The sequence below is a fragment of the Mobula hypostoma genome, chromosome 14 (assembly GCF_963921235.1).
Source record: "Mobula hypostoma chromosome 14, sMobHyp1.1, whole genome shotgun sequence".
Lineage (NCBI taxonomy): Eukaryota > Metazoa > Chordata > Chondrichthyes > Myliobatiformes > Myliobatidae > Mobula > Mobula hypostoma.
In genome coordinates this window covers 1,779,714-1,803,720 of record NC_086110.1, presented here as the reverse complement: position 1 = coordinate 1,803,720, position 24,007 = coordinate 1,779,714, and the positions used below count along the sequence as shown (strand labels likewise).

General features: G+C 45.2%; 1 protein-coding gene across 2 annotated transcripts in view; it reads left to right on the top strand.

The window, feature by feature from the left end:
- Positions 1-24,007, top strand: part of ciapin1 (cytokine induced apoptosis inhibitor 1) — a 51,264-nt gene that overhangs the window by 13,742 nt on the left and 13,515 nt on the right. For both annotated transcript variants that reach the window (XM_063066580.1, XM_063066579.1), the window contains exons 3-6: positions 6,040-6,189; positions 10,184-10,260; positions 11,463-11,634; positions 13,779-13,852. In XM_063066580.1, the coding sequence (XP_062922650.1) occupies positions 6,040-6,189; positions 10,184-10,260; positions 11,463-11,634; positions 13,779-13,852 (473 nt within the window). The remainder of the gene's footprint in view (positions 1-6,039; positions 6,190-10,183; positions 10,261-11,462; positions 11,635-13,778; positions 13,853-24,007) is intronic.

Sequence of the window (24,007 nt, the reverse complement as noted above, 5' to 3'; positions counted from 1 at the left end):
TTACTAAGGAAGGTTTGGAACATAGACTGTTCCTTGTAGCCAGTGAAAATGCAGGCATTGCTGGGGCCAATGGCTATCCCTCGAATTTGGGGAAGGTAGGTGGAAATGAAGGAGAAATTGTTGAGAATGAGGACCATTTCTGCCAGACAAAAGAGGGTGGTGGTAGAGGGGTTGGGTCTTTTGTGGAGGAAGAATCAGGGAGTTTCAAGGCCTTCTTGATGGGGGATAGAAGTTTTTAGGGACTGGACATCCATGGTGAAAATGAGGCAGTCGGGGCTAGAAAATCTGAAGTGTTGAGATCAAGAGCACGTAAAGTGTCTTGGATGTAGGTGGGAAGGGACTGAACCAAGGGGGATAGAATAGAGTCAAAGTATGTGGACATGAATTCAGTGGTGCGGGAGCAAGCAGAGACAATGGGCCTACCCGAGCAGTCAGGTTTGTGGATCATGGGTACGAGGTAGGAATGAGAAGTGTGGGGTACGGAAACTATGTTTTGCCTCAGTGGATGGGTGTTCTTCAGAGCTGATGAAGCTGTTAATGGTGTCGGAGACAATTTCTGAATGGTCCTTGGATTCTTGCAAGGGATAAGTAAAAGGAGCTGTTGATTGGCCTCAGCAAGTTAGAGGTCAGTCCCCCACATTACAATAACATCCCCTTTGTCTGCGGTTTAATGGTAAGAGCAGTGCATTCAGAGGGGGTAAGGTTTGAGGAGGGGAGAAGAGTGCAGAAGAGAACATTGATGTCTCATTGACAATTAGAGATAAAAAGATGCAGAGGAGGCAGAGAACCAGTGGGATGTCCAAGAAGAGGTGGGTGGTTAAAGATGGGAGGAAGAGTTATCGATGCAGAGTGGGGAATTCTTGCCAGAGAAGTGGGATCTGGTAGTGTAGCGGTTAGCGTGTTGCTATTGCAGCTTGGGGCGTCAGAGTTCAGAGCTCAATTCTTGTGTCCTCTGTAAGCAAGTTTCAATGTTCCTTTCCATGGGTTTCCTGTGGTTGCTCGATTTTCCTCCCATTGTCCAAACTGGTTAGTAGGTCAATTTGTTATTGTAAATTACCCTATGATGAGGCAAAGGTTAAATCTGTTTGTTGCTGGGCAGTGTGGTTTGAAGGGCTAGAAGGGCTGTTCTGCACTGTGTCTCTAAATAAACAAACAAACAAACAAATCAATAAAAAATAATTAGGAGTGGATCCTGCCATACTTAATTAGATCCTCCTTAAAGTTTGGCCTTCCAAGGATGGATTTCTGTCCAGGGTACAGGAATAATCCGTGGCAGCTAATGAGGTCAGATATGAACCTTGGCCTCTGGAGTTGAAGGGCAGAGGCATAAACTACTGTGACAACATTTTGCTGTCTATTTTTTTCAGTCAAGTCTTTCTATAGACAAGGCAAAAGTGCTCTGAGAATTCTTGCAATGTCGTAAGCACATGCAATGAGAAAAAATATCCATTCTCATCTACCAGGGCTTCAGACCAATACCACTCACTGCTTGTCTAATGGGCCTCAGACACTTGGCACTTTGTGGGCTCCGGAACCACATCTCTCATTACTTAACCAATGGACTACAGACCCATGGCTCTTCATCGTACTGATCCATGGTCCCACATCACGCACTGTTGAATCAATGTGCTCCAGACCCAGACTACTCACTGCTTGATCAATCGATTACTAACACTCATTCTACTGGCCTCAGACCCAGACCACTCGGTCCTTGACCTACTAGGGTCCAGACTTGCATCACACACAGTTTGACCTGCTGAGCTTCAGACTGACATGACTCACAGTGACCAATAGACTTCATCTGCTGTGAACCAGATGAGCATTGCTCTCGTTCTCATTGACCAGCTAGCAGCTATTTTTCCCCACTGACTGCATGACCAGAAGGCATCAGTTGCTCTCATACTACACATTCATTGGCCATGGGCTTCCACCAATGCCTTTCCCTCATGGACTGCGGTCCCAGACGTGTTCTCTGGACAGTGGCAGCAGTTATCCTCCACTTGGCTCACCAGTGCTGTCTGGCTAATAGTGATTAGTTCCCCTCAGAGTGAATCTGTATGCACTGCTCCACTTCCCACTCACTACTAGGCCAATCAGCCTGTTTTCCACTTAGTAAGGAGCCCTGTCAAAATGTGCTGAACAAGATAAGAGCTGATTGCATGAGGAGAAGTATGTTATCTTGCAATGAAGTCTAATTTGCTGATGATATTAATGAGGATGGGGCAGAATGTAGAGAATTAAGGTTTGATGATAGCATGAAAATGTTGAGACATTTGCTGCAAATGGGTCAAGATAATGTGAGTGAATGAGTCAGAAGTTGGCAATTAAAGTTTTATGTGGCCAAGCAGAAGGTTGCGCAACTCTGTAAGAGGAATCGACATTTAAGTCATAAGTTCCCAACCTGGGGTCTGTGGACCCCTTGCTTAATGGCATTGGTCCATGGCATAAAAAGGTTGGGAACCCCTGATCTAAATAGTTTGTAAATGAGTGTAGTACAGAGGAACTGAGGGGATTTCGTGCACAAATCACAGAATCAGGTTCAATATCACCAGCATATGTCAAAAAATGTGTTGCTAACCCTAACCCTAATGCTTAATCATTAACCTCTGTCCTGTATTCACTGTTTGCTTCCCGAGTGTCTGTCGCCAATTTACAGCCATAAGGCGTTTAGTCTCACACTACACATCAGTCTCTGCCTGCCTGTTCACCCAATGGATGTGAGATCCTCACTTGCTATTAATCCCACTATCCTAACTCTCTACAACACCATTAGGCTTTAGACCCCTGCTGACTACACAGCCACTCATGATTACCCTTCCCCACAATTCACTGCACAGCCACTGGTCATCAGGTCCTTATTCATGCCCTCCCTACAGAAGCAGTGGAATTGAACCTCGGTTGCTAGCACTGTAATAGTGTTATGCAAACTGCTATGCCATCCCCATTGCTCAAGTAGTCAGATATCCCTGACTGCTTCTTGACCAATGAGCCTCATGGCACAAAATCAGGCTATTTGGCCCACTGCGACAATGTTGACTTCAAACACCCATTTACACTAATTATTAATCCCCATATTAATCCCATTTGGTATTTTCCCCATGTTCCCACCAACTTTCCCCAGAATTTCCCACTGTGTACACAGGGTAATTTACATTGGCCCATTAGCGAATCTTTGGGATGTAGGACAGGGGTCCCCAACCTTTTTTGCAGCATGGACCTGTTTAATATTGACAATATTCTTGCAGACTGGCCAACCGGGGGGTGGGGGGGGCGGGGGGTGTTAATCACGACTGGAACATAGGTGGTAAGTCAACTATAAGTTGCTTATAAGTGGCTAATACACTCAATTTCGTTTCTAAACGGGTTTATCTAACGAATTTAATATTAAACACATCACATATTTTCCTTGCATGAATGTTGATAAGTCAATTATAAGTCAATAGTATCATAACATTTTAAGTAACGTTTGGATATTAAACACACAGCACGTATTTTCCCCATATGAACATATGAAATCATTGCAACACACCAATATTGCTGAATCAGTGGGAGCCCTTGGCTTGTTTTCCTGCAACAAAACGGTCCTATTGAGGGCTGATGGGAGACAGCGATACTCGAAGGGGGTTACTTATGTCCAGTCTATTCCGCAATTTAGTTTTCATTGCAGAAAACTCCGCTTCGCAGCGATATGATGTTGGAAATGGAAGCAACGTTTTCAGTGCTCACGTGGCTATCTCAGGATATTCAGCCTTGACTTTGATCCAGAATGCCGGCAGAGATGTTATGTCAAACGTACTTTTTAGCCCACCATCATTTGCAAGCTCGAGGAGCTGATCTTTTTCCCGCGCTGACATGGATGATTCACTGGGGACATTCACAAATGGGTCACGGACCCATTCCTTTGCACGTCTTGGGTCACTGATGACCTCGCGTGTGTTCAAGTTCAACAGTGCGTGACAGGGAATGAGGAAAGGTGCAGCTGACTCATATCGCCAAATCATATTGTTTCCTCGCGTCCCGGTAGCACATGCTTTACGGCCCGGTGGTTGGGGACCACTGATGTAGGAGGAAACCAGAGCAACCAGGGGAAATCCATGTGATACAGGGAAAAGGTACAAGCTCCACACCAATAGCATCCGAAAATTGAGCCCAGCTTTCTGGTGCTGTGAAGCAGAAGCCCTACTAGCTGCACCACTCTGCTGACTTATGCCCATCTGGTCGTGGTTCATGTCCAGACAGCATTACTGTCAATCACTATTTGCTATTGAGCTAATTTGAGCCAGGGTATGTGTGTGGAATGTCCTGAAATCAAAGATGGCTCTGCTTCAGTGATGACATGCTCACTTTTGAATCTGAAGTTCATAGCTTCAAGCCCCAGTCGAGAGACCTGTCCAGTGAGAGTGTGGCCTTGATCAACTTACTTCCATCTTCTTCCCGACAAACTTATGTTGTATATTTGGACTTTCAGAAGGCCTTTGACAAGATACCACACATGAGGCTGCTTACCAAGTTAAGAGCCCATTGTATTTCAAGAAAATTGCTAACATGGTTAGAGCAGTGGCTGATTGGTAGGAGGCAACAAGTGGGAATATAAGGATCCTTTTCTGGTTGGCTGCCAGTGACTGCTGGTGTTCCACTTCTTTTTATGCTGTATACAAATGATTTGGAAGATGGAATGGATGGCTTTGCGGCCAAGTTTGCAGATGATACGAAAACTGGTGGAGGGGCAGGTAGTGTTGAGGAAACAGGTAGACTGCAGAAGGACTCAGACAGATTAGGAGAATGGGCAAGAAAGTGGCAAATGAAATACATTGTTGGAAAATGCATGGTCATGCTCTTTGGTAGTTGAAATAAATATGTGGACTATTTTCTAAATGGGAAGAATATTCAAAAATCTGAGATGCAAAGGGACTCGGGAGTTCTTGTGCAGAACACCCTGAAGGTTAACTTGCAGGTTGAGTCGGTGGTGAGGAAGGTAAATGCCATGTTAGCATTCATTTCAAGAGGTCTAGAATTCAAGAGTAGGAATATGATACTGAAGCATTATAAGGCACTGGTGAGGCCTCACCTTGAGTATTGTGAACAGTTTTGGGCCCCTCATCTTAGAAAAGATGTGCTGGCATTGGAGGGGGTTCAGAGGAGGTTCACAAGGATAATTCCAGGAATGAAAGGGTTATCATACGAGGAACATTTGATGGCTCTGGGTCTGTACTCACTGGAATTCAGAAGGATGAGGGGGGATCTCATTGAAACCTTTCGAATGTTAAAAGGCCTAGACAGAGTATATGTGGAAAGGACAAGAGGGCACAGCTTCAGGATTGAGGGGCGCCCTTTCAAAACAGAGATGCGGAGAAATTTCTTTAGCCAAAGGATGGTGAATTTGTTGCCTCATGCAGCTGTGGAGGCCAGGTCGTTGGGTGTATTTAAGACAGAGATTGAAAGGTTCTTGATTGGACATGGCATCAAAGGTTACCGGGAGAAGGCTGGGAACTGGGATTGAGGAGGAGATAGAAAAAGGATCAGCCATGATTGAATGGTGGCGCAGACTAGCTGAGCCAAATGGCCTAATTCTGCTCCTATGTGTTATGGTCTTATGGTCTAAACTGTTCATAGATTGTTGCTTTGACACTCACCCAGTACTGGTTCTGTACCTGGCTGAAATCAGGTAGGTTCTCTAGTCTGCTGGTCTGCTACCAATATTGTTGAAAAACAGCAAAAGAGATTTTATAAATTCAGTCACTATCCTCTACATGAGTACTCTACATGATTTCCTGCCTTGATCCACATCCCTTCCTCACCAGCGGAGACCTGCACACTTCTATGTAGTCTCTTAACTCTGGTGGCATATTCCACAGCTCACAAACTTCTCTGCCTAACGTAAGATTCTTGTCTTTATTTATATTTACATGCTCTAATAAGTAAGTTGCTTTTGATGCTGGGTCACTGTACTGAGGATCTGTTGATTATATAGTGGCTGCTTCCCGGCTGCACCCTGCAGGTTCCTGTCAGTGCGAATCAGTTACTGTTCTCTCTTTCCAGCTGCTCACAAGAAGTCCAGCTTTGACGTTGTGCTCTCTGGTGTCGTGCCAGGCTCTGCAAGTCAACACACTTTTGACACCTTTGCTGAAATAGCTCGAATTCTGAAACCTGGAGGAAGATTTTACTTCGAGGAGCCCGTGTGTATATCAGGTGGCATTTTACTTTAGATTTTGTAATCCACTACAGGTGCAATGTTTATAGAATGGAGGAGTGGTAAAATGCAGACACTGATGAGAATGTGAACTATACAAAGCTGAAAAAGTAAATGTGCAAAATATGGACATGCTGAGGTTAGAGAGCATCTGTGGGCAGCGAAACAGAGTTGACATTGTCAATGGCCCTTCAATGGAACTGGGAAATGTTTCAGTGAATATAGAGGCAGGGAGGGGAACACTGCACTTGGCTGGAAGGGCATTAAATGGTGGGGAATGATAGTGCAAGGTAAACAGAGGCAGCGAGTCCCATGGTGACGAGGGAGCAGGATCATTGTCAATGATGTCAGGTACTCTTGGTAATGGTAAGGAGTGGTGTGGTAATGGATGGTGTAAAAGACAGGGTTTGGTCTATTGAACATAAAGCAAGGAGATCACGATGTGAGATCTGGGGCCTGTTGTGGTTCCATTGTAGGTCCAAGATTCAGGGAAGGATGAAAGCAGAATTGGAGGGGATGGGAGAGACATGGTAGAGGGACCTGTCAGCAGTGAAAGGGTATTGTTGGAAAACGAGTTCGGAGGCTCCCGTTTTGTATTAAAGTGTGAAATTTTACCATGAACATTTGTGCTCCAGCACCTAAATCAAAACTAGTAAGCCAATGAAAAAAGCCCCCAATGCTATCATGTGGCTTGTTCTGGTATTGGTGCCAGTCCACTAGGACTGAGTTTCGAATGGTAGTCTTCACAGCAACTCAATGCCTGTCCACAGAGAGGCAGATTAACCCTTTGCTGTATGCTTCATGACAGTAGAAATGTAACTCCATGCTATCGTATTTTCCATCATTAGAGAGAAAACAATAGGAAACTGAAAGGTCAAACTGGGTTTAAAATAATGAAACTTTTTGCAAGAACAGTTATCAGAGGGAGAGTGATGAGGAGGGATACCCAGCTTATGCAGGATATTTGGATTTCTGGTAAAAAATTATGAAGTGTCAAATAAAATCAGATTGGGGCATTTGTCTTTCTATGACATCAAAGTTCCAGTTCAAAGTAAATTTATTATCAAAGTACGTATGCAACTCTGACATTCATTTTCATGTGGGCATACTCAATGAATCCATAATAGGATAATAACCATAACAGAATCAGTGAAAGACCACACCAACCTGGGTGTTTGACCAGTGTGCAAAAGACGAAAAACTGTGCCAATACAAAAACAAATAATTAATAAGCCAAAAATATGAAGAACATCAGGGGAAGAGTGCTTACAAGTAAATCCAAAGATTGAGGGAACATTGCAATGATGAGGCGTGAAGTTGAGTGAAGTTATTCCCTTTGGTTCAAGAGCCTGATGGTTAAGGTGTAATAACTGTTCCTGAACCCAGTGGTGTGAGTACATCTGCCTGACAGCAGCTGCAAGGAGAGAACATCTTCTGGGTGTTAGGGGTCCCAGAAGATGGATGCTGCTTTCCTACAATAATGTTTCATGTAGATGTGCTCAATGGAAGGGCTTTACTTTTGATAGACTAGGCCATATCTACTAGTTTTGTAGGATTTTCCATTCAAGGACATTGGTGTTTCTGTACTAGGCTGTGATGCAGCCAGTCAATATACTTTTCACTACACATCTATGGAGTTTGTCAAAGTTTTAGATGTCATGCTGAATCTTTGCAAACTCCTAAGGAAGTAAAGGCACTGCTGTGCTCTCTTTGTAATTGAACTTGCATGCTGGGCCCAGGACCGGTCCCCTGAAATAATAACACCGAGGAATTTAAAGTTGTTGACCCTTTCCACCTTCGATCCTCCAATGTAGACTGATTTATGAAACTCTGCTTTCTTTCTCCTGAAGTCAATAATTAGCTCCTTGCTTTTGCTGGCCTTCAGTAAGAGGTTGTTGTTGTTGTGGCACCACTCAGCCATATTTTCGGTCCCCCTCCTGTATGCTGTATTATCACTACCTTTGATTCGGCCTATGACAGTGATGTTCTGAGCGAACTTGAATATGGCATTGGAACGGTACTTAGCCACACAGTGGTAAGTGTAACGTGAGTAGGGGAGGGGGCTAAACACACAGCCTTGTGGTGAACCTGTACTGATAGTGGTTGTGGAGGAGATGTTGCTGCCAATCCGTACTGACTGGGGTCTGCAAGTGAAGAAATTGAAGGTCTGATTGCACAAGGAGGTATTGAGGTCAAGGTCTAGGAGCTTATTGATTAGTTTTGAAAGGATGATGGTATTAAATGCTGAGCTGTAGTCGATAAAGAGCATCCCCCTTTCTACCTGCATCACAACATCTGGCTGACTGTGAGGTTGAATCCATTTTATTATACGTGGGAACCATTTAATTTTCATAAAATAGCAGGGTAGAAGCTATCCTTGAGTCTGGTGATATGTGCTTTCAGGCTTTTGTATCTTCCTGTCTAACAGGAGAGGAGAGAAGAGAGAATGTCTTGGGTAGATGGGATCTTTGATTATGCTGGATGTTTTACTAAGGTAGCAAAAAGTGCAGACAAGAGTCCATGGAGGGAATGCTGGTTTCCGTGATGTGCTGAGAGTTGACTCCCCGTGAAAATATTTTGCAGCTGCTCTGAGGTGACATTGACCTTGGCACCTGGCAGGCATCACACCATCCTGACGTCACAGAATATCCTGTCTGTCCCCCTGATGTTGACTGCTGGAAAGCTGGGGTGGGAAAGTAAATTTCTAAGGAGGATCCAAGGGTTCTGCAAAGGAATATTCACTCAGTTTGGTGAGTGAGTAGGAAGTTCTAGATGGATTATAATGTTGAAAAATGTAAGGTGACTAACTTTCAGTAGAAAGTTGAGATTCTTTGTAAACAAAGGATCCAGGTGTCCTTGTGTGTGAAAGGAAGGTGATTGCTATGTTGACATTTATTTCAGAGTGCCTGCATTGCATGGAGTGTTGATATCACATTCTAGTTAATTAACAGCCTTCCTGTCAGAGCAAGTAATATTTCACAATCAGTATTGGGTTTATAATCACTGATTATGATGCAAAGTTTGCTGTTTTGTAGCAGCAGTATGGTGCAGCACATAAAGAATAATATAAGTTTCAAAAACTAAATCAATTGATTGTGCAAAAGGGGTGCTATTTATGGACCATTCAAAAATCTGAGGGCTGAAGGGAAGAAACTATTCCTAAAATGTTAAATGTTTGACTTCCTCAATTGTGCTGGATGGTGAAGCTCTTTAATGATGGTGCCCCCTTATTGAGATACTGGAAGATATACTGGATGGTGAGGAGGATTATGCTCTTGATGGAGATTGTGGAATCTACAATCCTCTGCATCCTCTTGCGACCATGCACATTGGACTCTCCAAATCATTGTTGTGTAAGGACACCAGGACAGTGAGCTTGCTGACATTTGAGTTTCCAACATGGTTCCTGTTGTTGGGTATTCACTCTGTTTTTGTAAGTCTGTTGTCATTCTCTCACCAAGAGTTTCAAGTATCAACACATGGTACAAAAGGGTTAAACTGATAACCTGGTCCTAGGAGCATTATATCAGTCATTAACATGGACAGCACCTCTCCCTGACCCAAGGTCTGTCACTGACTATGGACAGCACATGGCGCACTCAGTAAAACACTCATCCCCAGCAGTAATAGTGACTGGGTCTGAACCAGAGCTGCTGCGTGGAGCCGTCTCATACAGAGGCAGCAGCAACCTGCACAGGCGTGCTGATGGTGGAGGATACCATCTTTAATTGGATCATTGAGTTAATTAGCTTTTGGTTGGTCTAGGGGGAGGGGCTTAGCAGTTATAAGCCTCAGGTTACCAAGGCTTTGGGGTTAATTTTCTTTTGTGTTTAGTCTGAGGGTAGCTATATATATTGTTTTTTTTTAACAGTTTTTGTCTTGTTTTGAGGTAGATAAAAGCACCTCAATCTAGTTTTGCGACTCAAGCCATCTTGTTACTTTTCTTAAACAATTGACCCAGAGTTTTTTGTGACACTGTTGCATCCATATTAGGTGACAACGGCAGATTGAAGACTGCATCACAGCTCATCTCTCTGCTGAAACTGGCTGGCTTTACGGAGGTCTGTGAGGTACGTCTGAGCCTAGGCACTGTCTAATCAGTGATAAAACTGGCATCTTGGTTCATGCTGGGGAGAGCCAGCAATGTCACTGGGGGGAGGAATTTTGGTATGATGTGTCTTTGAAAAGAGAGCAGTTTTGAAGGGCAATTGGGAGGTGCAGAGGGGAGAAGGGTGAGCTTGGAGTATTATTGAGGAGAGCATTGTCTCGTATTGTACAGGGAGGGATGGCATACAGTGTATACGGTTGGGATGTCTAAGGGCAGTAGATTCATTGTAGGAGATACTAAGATTGTGGAGTGATATGGCTCTGGGTGGGATGTCTGGGTTACAGTTGAGTGAGAGGAAGATCTGAGAGAGGAGCTAAGGGAACTCCCATGGAAGCATTATGAGAAGTGGAGGTGTATGAGTGAATGAGAGGCCTTAGGCTGCTGAGGGTTGGATGAAAGGGGAGAGGCTATGTTTAAATCACATTCAGTACATCACAGGGTTGCTCCTTAACTTCAGAATCTGTGCCCAGTCTTTTAGACAGATTAGTATGGTATTTTACTTGGGTTAAATTCATGGCTTCGCTTAGGTTACAGTCCTGGTTTTTAACAAGCCCTTTCCTTTTCACTTTTTTAATATCGTTTGGATGTCTCCCCTGGTGAGGTTGCACTTGGAGTATTGTGTTTGGTTTTGGTCACCCTGTAATGGAAAAGGTGTGGTTAAATTGGAGGGTGCAGAAATGATTTATGAAGATGTTACTGGAAGTATTGGGCTTGAGTTATATGAAGAAGTTGGCCAGGCTAGGTTTTTATTCCTTGGAACACAGGAGACTGAGGGAAGACCTTATAGAAAACTTTAAAATAATGTGAAGCATAGATAAGGTGGATGGTAACAGTCTTTCCCCTAGATAGAGGAGTCCAAAACTAGGGAGCATAGATATAGAATGAGAGGGGTGAGATTTAAGTGGGACCTGAGAGGCAACTTTTTCACTCAGAGGATGATGAGTATATGGAAGGAGGTGTTGAAGTAAGTACAATAATATCATTTAAGAAGCACTTGGAGGGGCAGGGCTTAGAGAAATACAACCATGTCACTTGGTTGCTAGTGCTCCAGGTACACGTGCTCACTAAACCAGTAGCAGTGGTCCTTGGCTTCGGTACTCGTTCATTTGCTGTGGATTGTTTTGGCTGCACTTTGCATCCTGTTCCTCTGCCTCTTTGACACAGATTGAGAAGGAACCTTTAACTGCTGAACAGCTGGGTTCCATGAACCAGGCCATCGGCTTTCCAGCTGGCAACCTGATAAAACTGGCAGTAAAGGCTGAGAAACCAAACTTTGAAATTGGATCTTCTTCGCAACTCTCACTGTCCTTTGTGAAGAAAGTAAACCTGGCACCAGGTGAGTGTTGGTGAGCAGGCCGGGGAAGGGTCACTTTATAGGTTTAAGGTTACGAGGGGCTAACAGTCGTGCCACTGGTAAGATGAAAGGTCAACGCTCAGCCAGCATAGGTGCAGGAACACACACAAATATTGGAGGAACTTGGTTGGTCAGGCAGCATACGGAGGGGAATAATCAGTCAACATTTTGTATCTAGACCCCTCATCAGGATTTTTACCACATGTTGAATTTCTTGTATTTAAATCCAGCACAGGTTTGATCAGAAGGCAGTTCCCAGTTTGAGTGATATCTCTCCTTCTGTACTGTTGTTTGGATGTTTGCCGGTGTCATGTTTTCATGCTTTGAGTTAACCACAATAGAGTTTATTAAGTTTGTATTGTTACGTACCCCGTAACTGGGTTGCCAAACCAGCAGAAATGGATCACTCAGTTGGAGCCTGGATTACTAGAACTAAGAAAGTTTTATTAAAGAAACAAGCAACACAGTAATCGAAAGGATAATAAATGCAACAGTTCAGCAATGATATACACACGTGCACAGAATTAAGATAACAGCATCAATCAAGCTCTATAGTTGTCTAGGGATAAATGACCAATTTCAAAGTGACACAAAGTTCAGTCCAATTTAGTTCAGTTCGCAGTAATCGTTGCCATGGCGATGGACAACGTGGGGGGGGAGAGAGAGAGAGAGAACGGGAACGACTGATCATTCAGAAACGGCTTCCACTCACAGACCGACGATAATTGCTCACAAGCAACTTTTGGGCAGGTCCTTGGTGATGTCACCTGAGGTCACCGACTGTGACCCCTTCTCCAGATGCGGTCGATCCTCTGCAGTGAACCCGGCACCCAGGCAAGGGCGGACACACACCAGGTTCTCGCTGATCGTACCTTTCCACCCTGTGCGTTGTCCGGTACTTCCCACCGACTTGTGAGAGGCGCACCGCTTCCAGGGTCTCGTTACCTCGGGTGTCATGTGTGTCCTGCCTTAGCGAACCTGTCCCTTTTTATCCCCCTGCTGGGTTATCGCCTGTCCATCACTTCAAACAGTTCAGGGTTCAATGGGGGAGCCGCTCCAGACAACTCTCTCTCCCCCGTCCCTTCATTACACATTGCCAGACGCTGCTCCATTGTTCCTTATCTCTCCTTCCCCTGAGGACAGGTGGCAGGCCACTTGCTGATGTCACTGATGCTAACCCAGGCCAGCAAACATCTTAATTTTATGTGTATTCTCGTCACAGTATACAAGATCTTAAATCCATTTACAGATCAAGTACCATTCTGGTAGTGATACAAGATGCTGAAATCTAGTGAAATTGTGCCAAATCAATCTCGGGTGTGCACCAATACATCTAACACCTCCTTGGCTGAGGGTGCTGCCTGTGTGAATGCATGTTTCGGTTGTTCCCCTTCTCTGTGGCTCTTTCCTGTCCATTTAAAGAGGTTTGTGTCCATGCACTTTCAATTGTCACTGTAACTGAGAAAAGGTAGAAGTTAAAATATAGCATAGTACAGCACAGGAACAAGCTCAGGAGTTTGCATCCGTTTCATTCCTAGTTTTGGAATTTTCATGAGAGCCTCTGGCTGGCTGTACTCACTGCGGCTTGGTTCAGACACCCAGTTTCCTTGTTGTTAGATCCAGTGTGATGCACGTAGAGGCAGGTAGTGAGCTCGCACAGGCCAGAGAGCTGAGTTAGCACTGACAGTGTTTGAAGAGGAAGAACTGATCTAATCACACAGTATGTACGGTATGGCAAGGGGGACGGGATCACCACCGGAAGTCATTAAACCATGTTAGAACTGTTTGCTGATTGATCCCTGAGCAGAGTGTCGGCTGGGTCTGTGATCTGAAACATGCAGAGTAAGTGAAATTGAAGTATACCTGTCGCAATGTACTCCATAGGACAGTTATAGTTCTGTATAGCTCCTATCACCAATGGGGCACTTCACAGGGCGTTCTGAGAATGTGAAGGTGGTAAAGTAAGAGTATTCACTGAAGAAGTGAGAGCAGTGGGATAGATTTCCCTCTTCTACTCATGAAGTTTACATACCTGCAAGGTACTGTGCCTAGCTTTATTGTTTCAAGAGATGGTAGGGACAGTATCCACAGGCAGTTGAACTAACTGATGGAATTTGCTATTCCAGAGAGGCCACAGTTGGACCCCAATACAGCAAAGGCCTGGACCTTGTCAGCTACTGATATGAATGATGATGATGTGGTGAGATTCCTCTGTCCCTTCTACCTTTTTCTGTTCAATGTGGTGAGATCCCTCAGTCCCCACTACCTTTCCCTGTTCAATGTGGTGAGATCCCTCAGTCCCCACTACCTTTCCCTGTTCAATGTGGTGAGATCCCTCAGTCCCCACTACCTTTCCCTGTTTGATTCTTTGCACCATTCTGTTTTGTATTTATTATTATTACATTTTGTGTACTCTGTGAGTTTTATGCTAACAAAGAATTTCATTGCAGACTGGTGTGCAATATGTGACAATAAAGGAATCAAATTGAATAAAATGTTGGAAAGATTGTCAGGAATATCTGTCGAGAGATATGGGGTTAATGTTTGGGTCAAAGTTCATCACTATTATTAGAACCTGCTTTCTGTATTCTTCTTGTAACGCTCAGCTATATTGGCTCGTATGTGTCTTGGGGAAATCCCGCACAGCACCTGCCTGAACGCTTCCCACAGAGTCAGTCGCTGCACCACTGACGCCTGAATCAATCCCAAACATCAATCATCAGCCAGCACACCCAGTACGTTTTACCAAGTACACTTTATAGATATTACTAATTCTATGAAGTTAATATAAATTCGATACAGAAAAGGAAGTAATGGAAAAAAAAAGGCACCAACACTTATCAAAGTCCAAGTTCTTCCTGCACAACCGTTGGAGCTCAATCAATTCCTGATGGCCACCCGGATCCTGTCGACTCACGGCTCGGGACCACCCGGAGTGATCGACCGGAGCTTCTCTGCACGTCCGCCGTCCTCCCCGTCTCTCCTCCGACTCCCCGCCAAAACCCCGTCCACAGTCATATGATACAGCGTGGTATCGCACGTCCACCGTCCTCCTCGTCTCTCCTCCGAATCCCTCCCAAAAACCCATCCACCGTCCTCCCTGTCTCTCCTCCGACTCCCCGCCAAAAACCCCCATTCCCAGTCATATGAGACAGCATTATCACATAACATGAATATCCATTGGCTAATAGCAACCTGCTGTCTGTACTAACCCAAGCAACTGTCTAACGAGAGACTTTCTCAGCATTTAACATAACAAAGAAGCATTCCCCAGTATAACATAACAAAGAAGCCATTTTAAATTTAACATACAAAAAAAGACCCCGTACATTCAATTATCGCTGCTTGACCTCAGTATTAATAACTAAAAGGTGAAATGTATTTCCTGATGTCACAGGTCTCAGCTGATGTCCTGAAAGAATGAAAGGATGAGTGATCCTTTCCCCAGTTTGACCATAAGATCATAAAACGTAGGAGCAGAATTAGGCCGTTTGGCCCGTCGAGTCTACTCCACCATTCAATCATAGCTGATCCTTTTTTCCCTCCTCAACCCTCGCCCTAGCCTTCTCCCCGTAACCTTTGATGCCATGTCCAATCAAGAACTTATCAAGCTTTGCCTTAACTGCACCCAACGACCTGGCCTCCACAGCTGCCTGTGGAAACAAATTCACCTCCCTCTGGCTAAAGAAGTTTCTCTTCATCGCTGTTTTAAATGGACAGCCCTCTATCATGAAGCTGTGCCCTCTTGTCCTAGACACCCCCACCATGGGAAACATCCTTTCCACAACTACTCTGTCTTGGCCTTTCAACATTCGAAAGATTTCAATGAGATCCCTCTTCATCCTCCTAAATTCCAGCGAGTACAGTTCCAGAGCTATCAAATGTTCCTCATATGATAACCCTTTCATTCCCAGAATCATCCTTGTAAACATCCTCCGAACCCTCTCCAATGCCAGCATTTCTTTTTTCAGATGAGGAGCCGAACACTGTTCACAATACTCAAGGTGAGGCCTCACCAGTGTCTTACAGTCTCAGAATCACATTCTTGCTTCTTGCATCCTAGACCTCTTGAGATGAATCCTAACATTGCATTTGCCTTCCTCACCACCTCTCACTCACTTTTCCAAGCTGTTGAAACCACCCCTACTATTTAATTTAATTCCCTACCCACAGCCCTGGTTATGTCATTCACCAGGACCCCCTCAGAACAGCTTCCTGTTTTCCAACAATGGCACCACTATCCCACAAATTCAAACCCACTTAACCCACACCAATCTTTGAGCCGTGCATTTACCACGTGATTTACCAGACATTATTACCTTTTTGGTTATGCATTTTAATTTGGTCCTTGGCTGCTCAAATTTTCTCAATAGAACCTCTTTCCTTGTTCACCCTGTGTCATTGACACTCACATGAACTACAACTAAATGTTTCCCCTCCCACTCCATATTCCTCTGCAAGTCAAATGAGATGTCCTGAATCTAGATATTTGGCAGACAATACTGCCCTCAGGACTCTCAATCGTTGTGATAGAGAATTGGTCTATTCCTCTGACTGTACTATCCCCAATTGTAACTACGTTTCTCTTCTCTCCCCACTTTTGAATGGCTCCCTGAATTACAGTGCCACGGTTCAGCTGCTCATCCTTTCTAGAGCCTCTCATAATGTCAGAGAAGAACAATCTCAGACCTGTTGGCAAGTTCAAGGGCTGAGGTTTCTCCGGGAGCCCCCTACCTGCCTCACTCACCATCATACCCACTTGTCCCAGGCCATGGACCATCTCTGAAGCAGTTAACCTAATGGGTGTGACTGCCTCCCGCAACAGTACTCGGGTACCTCTCTCCCTCCCTGATCTACTGCAGGGTTTGAAGCTCAGATTTCAGGTCGTCTACTTTGAGCCTGAGTTCCTGGAGCAGCCAACACTTGCTGCAGATGTGATCAGCGGGAAGCCCAGTGGTTCCACATCCTGCATCCCACATCCGTACTTTATTTAAGTAGTTGTCTCCCAGTATTTTAACTAGTAGTCCCTCCCCACCCCATAACTCCGTGCTCCCTTTCCCCCCACATGCGCCGCTGCCTCATCCTTCTACTTTTTACACACTGTTCCAGCCGCTTCTTTCCCCAGCACCTTCACTCCGCCCTCTCTTTTCCCCACAGGGACACATTCCCACTGCCCATCCCCTCACCATAACTGGAGCCTCAGTCTCCAACTCCCGACTCCTCCAGTCTGAGTGCTTTCCCGCTCGGGTGTCTTTTCAGTTCCAGTGACTCCGCAGGTTGTTAGTCAGCATTGGGGCAAGCACATAATTGATCTTCCTGCCCTTGTCCTGACTGGAAGAGCATGTCTGGTAATGGGGAGGGGAAGGGCAGTGATATCATTGTCTAGTTCTCCAGAGGCTTGAGCTGCGTGTCCAACCTGCAGGTATGAATTTCAAAGGTTGTCAGCCTGGTGTTAGGTTGATGATGACACCACTGTCGTTGACGAATCAAAGGTGGCGATGAGTCAGCAGGTAAAATGCAGATTGAAAACCTGGCTGACTGGTGCCGTAGGAACAACCTCTCGCTTCAGTGTCAGCAGTTGAGCACACCTCTACGGAACACTGTCACTGGAAAGCAGCATCCGTCGTCAAGGACCCCCACCACCCAGGCCATGCTCTATTCTCACTATCAGAAAGAAGGTACAGGAGCCTCAGGACCCACATTAGCAAGTTCAGGAACAGCCCCTCAACCATCAGACTCTTCACTCGTCCCATTACTGAACTGTTACTACAACTTATGGACTCACTTTCAAGGACTCTTCGTCTCATGATCTCGACATTTATTGCTTTTTTTTCTTCGCAAGCTGGTAAAACCTGTGGTACGGGCATAGCCAAGTACAAATATTTCTCAATTGCCAGAAATTTTCAGACTGTTCTAGTGCTGTTTATATTGTGGCTTTCTGAAGATTTACATTAATATTGAGTGTAGGCCTAATTGTTTAATGCTATTGTGTAATGACTTTGAGATGATACCAGTTGTAGATGTTACTATTGGAACAATGTATACCTTGTTCAGGTTCTATTGTCTTTCAAATTTCCTTTTTTAAGTTTAGCATGTTTCTGGTGTTTTTCACTTACTGATGACTATATGATGTGTGTTTGGAAGGGCTATAACTATTAAGTAAGTTCTTCTTGCTTGTTTATCCTGTAATATTATATCTGGCTGGTTATTATGGATTGTCCTATCTATTATAAAGGTTCAGTTGTAATATAATTTATAGGACTCTGATCTAGAACTGGATCAGGCTTGTATTTATAGGAAGGTATGGTTTTTATGAGTTTGTACTTTAAAGCAAGGTTTTGGTGAATGATATTTGCCACTTGATTGTGACTGTATAACTAATCAGATTAAGTTAAACTGCTACAGGATCCCACAAAGGTTGGGGGGGGGGGTTGTGGATAGTGTGGAGAGCTGTCAGAGGTTACAGTGTGACATTGATAGGATGCAAAACTGAGCTGAGAAGTGACAGATGGAGTTCAAGCCAGATAAGTGTGAGGTGGTTCATTTTGGTAGGTCAAATATGATGACAGAATATAGTATTAATGGTAAGACTCTTGGCAGTGTGGAGGATCAGAGGAATCTTGGGGTCTGAGTTCATAGGACACTCAAAGCTGCTGCGCAGGTTGACTCTGTGGTTAAGAAGGCATACGGTGCATTGGCCTTCATCAACCGTGGGATTGAGTTTAAGAGCTGAGAGGTAATGTTGCAGCTATATAGGACCCTGGTCAGACCCCACTTGGATTACTGTTCTCAGTTCTGCTCACCTCACTACAGGAAGGATGTGGAACCCATATCAAGGGTCTAGAGGAGATTTACAAGGATGTTGCCTGGATTAGGAAGCATGCCTTTTGAGAATAGGTTGAGTGAACTCGGCCTTTTCTCCTTGGTGTGACGGAGGATGAGAGGTGACCTGATGGAGGTGTACAAGATAGAAACAAACATAGAAAATAGGTGCAGGAGTAGGCCATTCGGCCCTTCGAGCCTGCACCGCCATTTATTATGATCATGGCTGATCATCCAACTCAGAACCCAGTCTTCCCTCCATACCCCCTGACCCCTGTAGCCACAAGGGCCATATCTAACTCCCTCTTAAACATAGCCAATGAACTGGCCTCAACAGTTTGCTGTGGCAGAGAATTCCACAGATTCACCACTCTCTGTGTGAAGAAGTTTTTCCTAATCTCGGTCCTAAAAGGCTTCCCCTCTATCCTCAAACTGTGACCCCTCGTTCTGGACCTCCCCAACATCGGGAACAATCTTCCCGCATCTAGCCTGTCCAATCCCTTTAGGATCTTATACGTTTCAATCAGATCCCCCCTCAATCTTCTAAATTCCAACGAGTACAAGCCCAGTTCATCTAGTCTTTCTTCATATGAAAGACCTGCCATCCCAGGAATCAATCTGGTGAACCTTCTTTGTACTCCCTCTATGGCAAAGATGTCTTTCCTCAGATTAGGGGACCAAAACTGCACACAATACTCCAGGTGTGGTCTCACCAAGGCCTTGTACAACTGCAGTAGTACCTCCCTGCTCCTGTACTCGAATCCTCTCGCTATAAATGCCAGCATACCGTTTGCCTTTTTCACCGCCTGCTGTACCTGCATGCCCACTTTCAATGACTGGTGTATAATGACAGCCAGGTCTCGTTGCACCTCCCCTTTTCCTAATCGGCCACCATTCAGATAATAATCTGTTTTCCTATTTTTGCCACCAAAGTGGAGAACTTCACATTTATCCACATTAAATTGCATCTGCCATGAGTTTGCCCACTCACCCAACCTATCCAAGTCACCCTGCATCCTCTTAGCATCCTCCTCACAGCTAACACTGCCACCCAGCTTCGTGTCATCCGCAAACTTGGAGATGCTGCATTTAATTCCCTCATCCAAGTCATTAATATATATTGTAAACAACTGGGGTCCCAGCACTGAGCCTTGCGGTACCCCACTAGTCACCGCCTGCCATTCTGAAAAGGTCCCGTTTATTCCCACTCTTTGCTTCCTGTCTGCTAACCAATTCTCCACCCACACCAATACCTTATCCCCAATACCGTGTGCTTTAAGTTTGCACACTAATCTCCTGTGTGGGACCTTGTCAAAAGCCTTTTGAAAATCCAAATATACCACATTCACTGGTTCTCCCCTATCCACTCTACTAGTTACATCCTCAAAAAATTCTATGAGATTCGTCAGACATGATTTTCCTTTCACAAATCCATGCTGACTTTGTCCGATCATTTCACCGCTTTCCAAATATGCTGTTATCACATCCTTGATAACTGACTCCAGCAGTTTCCCCACCACCGACGTTAGGCTAACCGGCCTATAATTCCCCGGTTTCTCTCTCCCTCCTTTTTTAAAAAGTGGGGTTACATTAGCCACCCTCCAATCCTCAGGAACTAGTCCAGAATCTAACGAGTTTTGAAAAATTATCACTAATGCATCCACTATTTCTTGGGCTACCTCCTTAAGCACTCTAGGATGCAGACCATCTGGCCCTGGGGATTTATCTGCCTTCAATCCCTTCAATTTACCTAACACCACTTCCCTACTAACATGTATTTCACTCAGTTCCTCCATCTCACTGGACCCTCTGTCCCTTACTATTTCTGGAAGATTATTTATGTCCTCCTTAGTGAAGACAGAACCAAAGTAATTATTCAATTGGTCTGCCATGTCCTTGCTCCCCATAATCAATTCACCTGTTTCTGTCTGCAGGGGACCTACATTTGTCTTTATCAGTCTTTTCCTTTTTACATATCTATAAAAGCTTTTACAGTCCGTTTTTATGTTCTCTGCCAGTTTTCTCTCATAATCTTTTTTCCCCTTCCTAATTAAGCCCTTTGTCCTCCTCTGCTGAACTCTGAATTTCTCCCAGTCCTCAGGTGAGCCACTTTCTCTGGCTAATTTGTATGCTACTTCTTTGGAATTGATACTATCCCTAATTTCTCTTGTCAGCCACGGGTGCACTACCTTCCTTGATTTATTCTTTTGCCAAACTGGGATGAACAATTGTTGTAGTTCATCCATGCAACCTTTAAATGCTTGCCATATTGATGATGAGAGGCATTGATTGTGTGGATAGTTAGAACTTTTTCCCAGGGCTGAAGTGGCTAGCATGAGAGGGCACAGGTTTAAGGTGCTGGGGAGTAGGTACAGAGGAGATGTCAGGGGTAAGTTTTTTACTCAGAGAGTGGTGAGTGCGTGGAATGGGCTGCCGGCAACAGTGGTGGAGGCAGATTGAATAGGGTCTTTTAAGAGACTGTTGGATAGGTACATGGAGCTTAGATAAATAGAGGGCTATGTGTAACCCTATGTAATTTCTAGGGTAAGAGCATGTTCGGCACAGCTTTGTAGCGGAGCGGCCTGTGGAAAGCGGCCAGTGTGTGAGTGGGCCAGTGAAGGAGTGGAGCTTTGAGGCTTTGACTCGAGGGGCTTCAACGAGAAGAGGCGGAGGACAAGCTTCCTCGCAGTTAGTCTTTACAATGCCTCCTGAGACGGTGATGTGCCTCTCATGTGAAATGTGGCAGTCTTGGGGGAACGCTCCTCTTCCGCAGAGTCACATCTGCCAGAAGTGCATGCGGCTGGGCGATCTGGAAGACCGTGTAAGGAATCTGGAGCAGCAGCTGGATGACCTTTGACTCATAAGGGAGAATGAGGCAGTCATAGATGAGATCTACAGGGAGGTAGTCACACCTAGGCTGTCGGAAGCAGGTTGTTGGGTGACAGTCAGAGGGGGAAAGCGAAGGTGAGCAGACAGGTAGTGCAGAGCACCCCTGTAGCCATTCCCCTGAATAATAAGTCTACAGTCCTGGATACTGTTGGCAGGGACGACCGACCAGGTGTGAGCCACGGTGGCAGGGCCTCTGTCACTCAGTCTGACCCAGTGGTGCAGAAGGGTGGAACGGAGAAGAGGAGAGCTGTCATCATTGGAGACTCTATAGTCAGGGGAGCAGACAGGAGATTTCGTGGACGTGAGAAGGGTTTGTTGCCTCCCGGGTGCCAGGGTCCGGAATGTCTCTGACCGGGTGAACGATATCCTGGTACGAGAGGGAAAGCAACCAGAAGTCGTGATACATGTTGGCACCAACGACATAGGCAGGAAGAGGGATGAGGTCCTGAAGTGTGAGTTTCAGGAACTAGGCAGAAGGCTGAAGAACAGGACCTCAAGGGTGACGTTCTCAGGATTGCTGCCAGTGCTACGTGACAGTGATGGTAAGAATTGGAGGAGATGGCAGTTGAATACGCGGCTGAGGAGTTGGTGCAGGGAGCAGGGTTTTAGATTTCTTGGATCATTGGAATTTCTTCTGGGGAGGGTGAGACCTGTACAGATTGGATGGGTTGCACCTGAACTCGAGGGGGAGGAATATCCTTGCAGGTAGGTTTGCTAGCATGGTTCGGGAGGGTTTAAACTAATTTGCAAAGGGGATGGGACCCGGAGCGATAGGGCAGTGAGAGAAGTGCATGGAGTAAAGCCAGATCTAACATACAGAGAGGCTTTGAGGAAAGAGAAGCAGAATAAACGGTGTAAAGACAGTAAGGTAGAAGGGCTGAAATGTGTGTACCTCAATGCAAGAAGCATCGGGAACAAAGGTGATGAACTGAGAGCTTGGATACATACATGGAATTATGATGTAGTGGCCATTACAGAGACTTAGCTGGCACCAGGGCAGGAGTGGATTCTCAATATTCCTGGATTTCAGTGCTTTAAAAGGGATAGAGAGGGGGGAAAAGGGGAGGAGGGGTGGCATTACTGGTCAGGGATACTATTACAGCTACAGAAAGGGTGGATAATGTAGCAGGATCCTCTTTTGAGTCAGTATGGGTGGAAGTCAGGAACAGAAAGGGAGCAGTTACTCTATTGGGAGTATTCTATAGACCCCCTGGTAGCAGCAGCGATAACGAGGAGCAGATTGGGAGGCAGATGTTGGAAAGGTGCAAAAATAACAGGGTTGTTATCATGGGTGACTTTAACTTCCCTAATATTGATTGGCACCTGATTAGTTCCAAGGGTTTAAATGGGGCAGAGTTTGTTAAGTGTGTCCAGGACGGATTCCTGTCACAGTATGTGGACAGGCCGACCAGGGGGAATGCCATACTAGATCTAGTACTAGGTAATGAACCGGGTCAGGTCACAGATCTCTCAGTGGGTGAGCATCTGGGGGACAGTGACCACCGCTCCCTGGCCTTTAGCATTATCATGGAAAAGGATACAATCAGAGAGGACAGGAACATTTTTAATTGGGGAAAGGCAACTTATGAGGCTATAAGGCTAGAACTTGCGGGTGTGAATTGGGATGATGTTTTTGCAGGGAGATGTACTATGGACATGTAGTGGATGTTTAGAGATCTCTTGCGGGATGTAAGGGATAAATTTGTCCCGGTGAGGAAGATAAAGAATGGTAGGGTGAAGGAACCATGGGTGGCAAGAGAGGTGGAAAATCTAGTCAGGTGGAAGAAGGCAGCATACATGAGGTTTAGGAAGCAAGGATCAGATAGGTCTATTGAGGAATATAGGGAAGCAAGAAAGGAGCTTAAGAAGGAGCTGAGAAGAGCAAGAAGGGGGCATGAGAAGGCCTTGGTGAGTAGGGTAAAGGAAAACCCCAAGGCATTCTTCAATTATGTGAAGAACAAAAGGATGACAGGAGTGAAGGTAGGACCAATTAGAGATAAAGGTGGGAAGATGTGCCTGGAGGCTGTGGAAGAGAGTGAGGTCCTCAATGAATACTTCTCTTCGGTATTCACCAATGAGAGGGAACTTGATGATGGTGAGGACAATCTGAGTGAGGTTGATGTTCTGAAGCATGTTGATATTAAGGGAGAGGAGGTGTTGGAGTTGTTAAAATGCATTAGGACAGATAAGTCCCCGGGGCCTGACGGAATATTCCCCAGGCTGCTCCACGAGGCGAGGGAAGAGATTGCTGAGCCTCTGGCTAGGATCTTTATGTCCTCGTTGTCCATGGGAATGGTACCAGAGGACTGGAGGGAGGCGAATGTTGTTCCCTTGTTCAAAAAAGTAGTAGGATAGTCCGGGTAATTATAGACCAGTGAGCCTTACATCTGTGGTGGGAAAGCTGTTGGAAAAGATTCTTAGAGATAGGATCTATGGGCATTTAGAGAATCGTGGTCTGATCAGGGACAGTCAGCATGGCTTTGTGAAGGGCAGATCGTGTCTAACAAGCCTGATAGAGTACTTTGAGGAGGTGACCAGGCATATAGATGAGGGTAGTGCAGTGGATGTGATCTATATGGATTTTAGTAAGGCATTTGATACGGTATGCTTATTCAGAAAGTCAGAAGGCATGGGATCCAGGGAA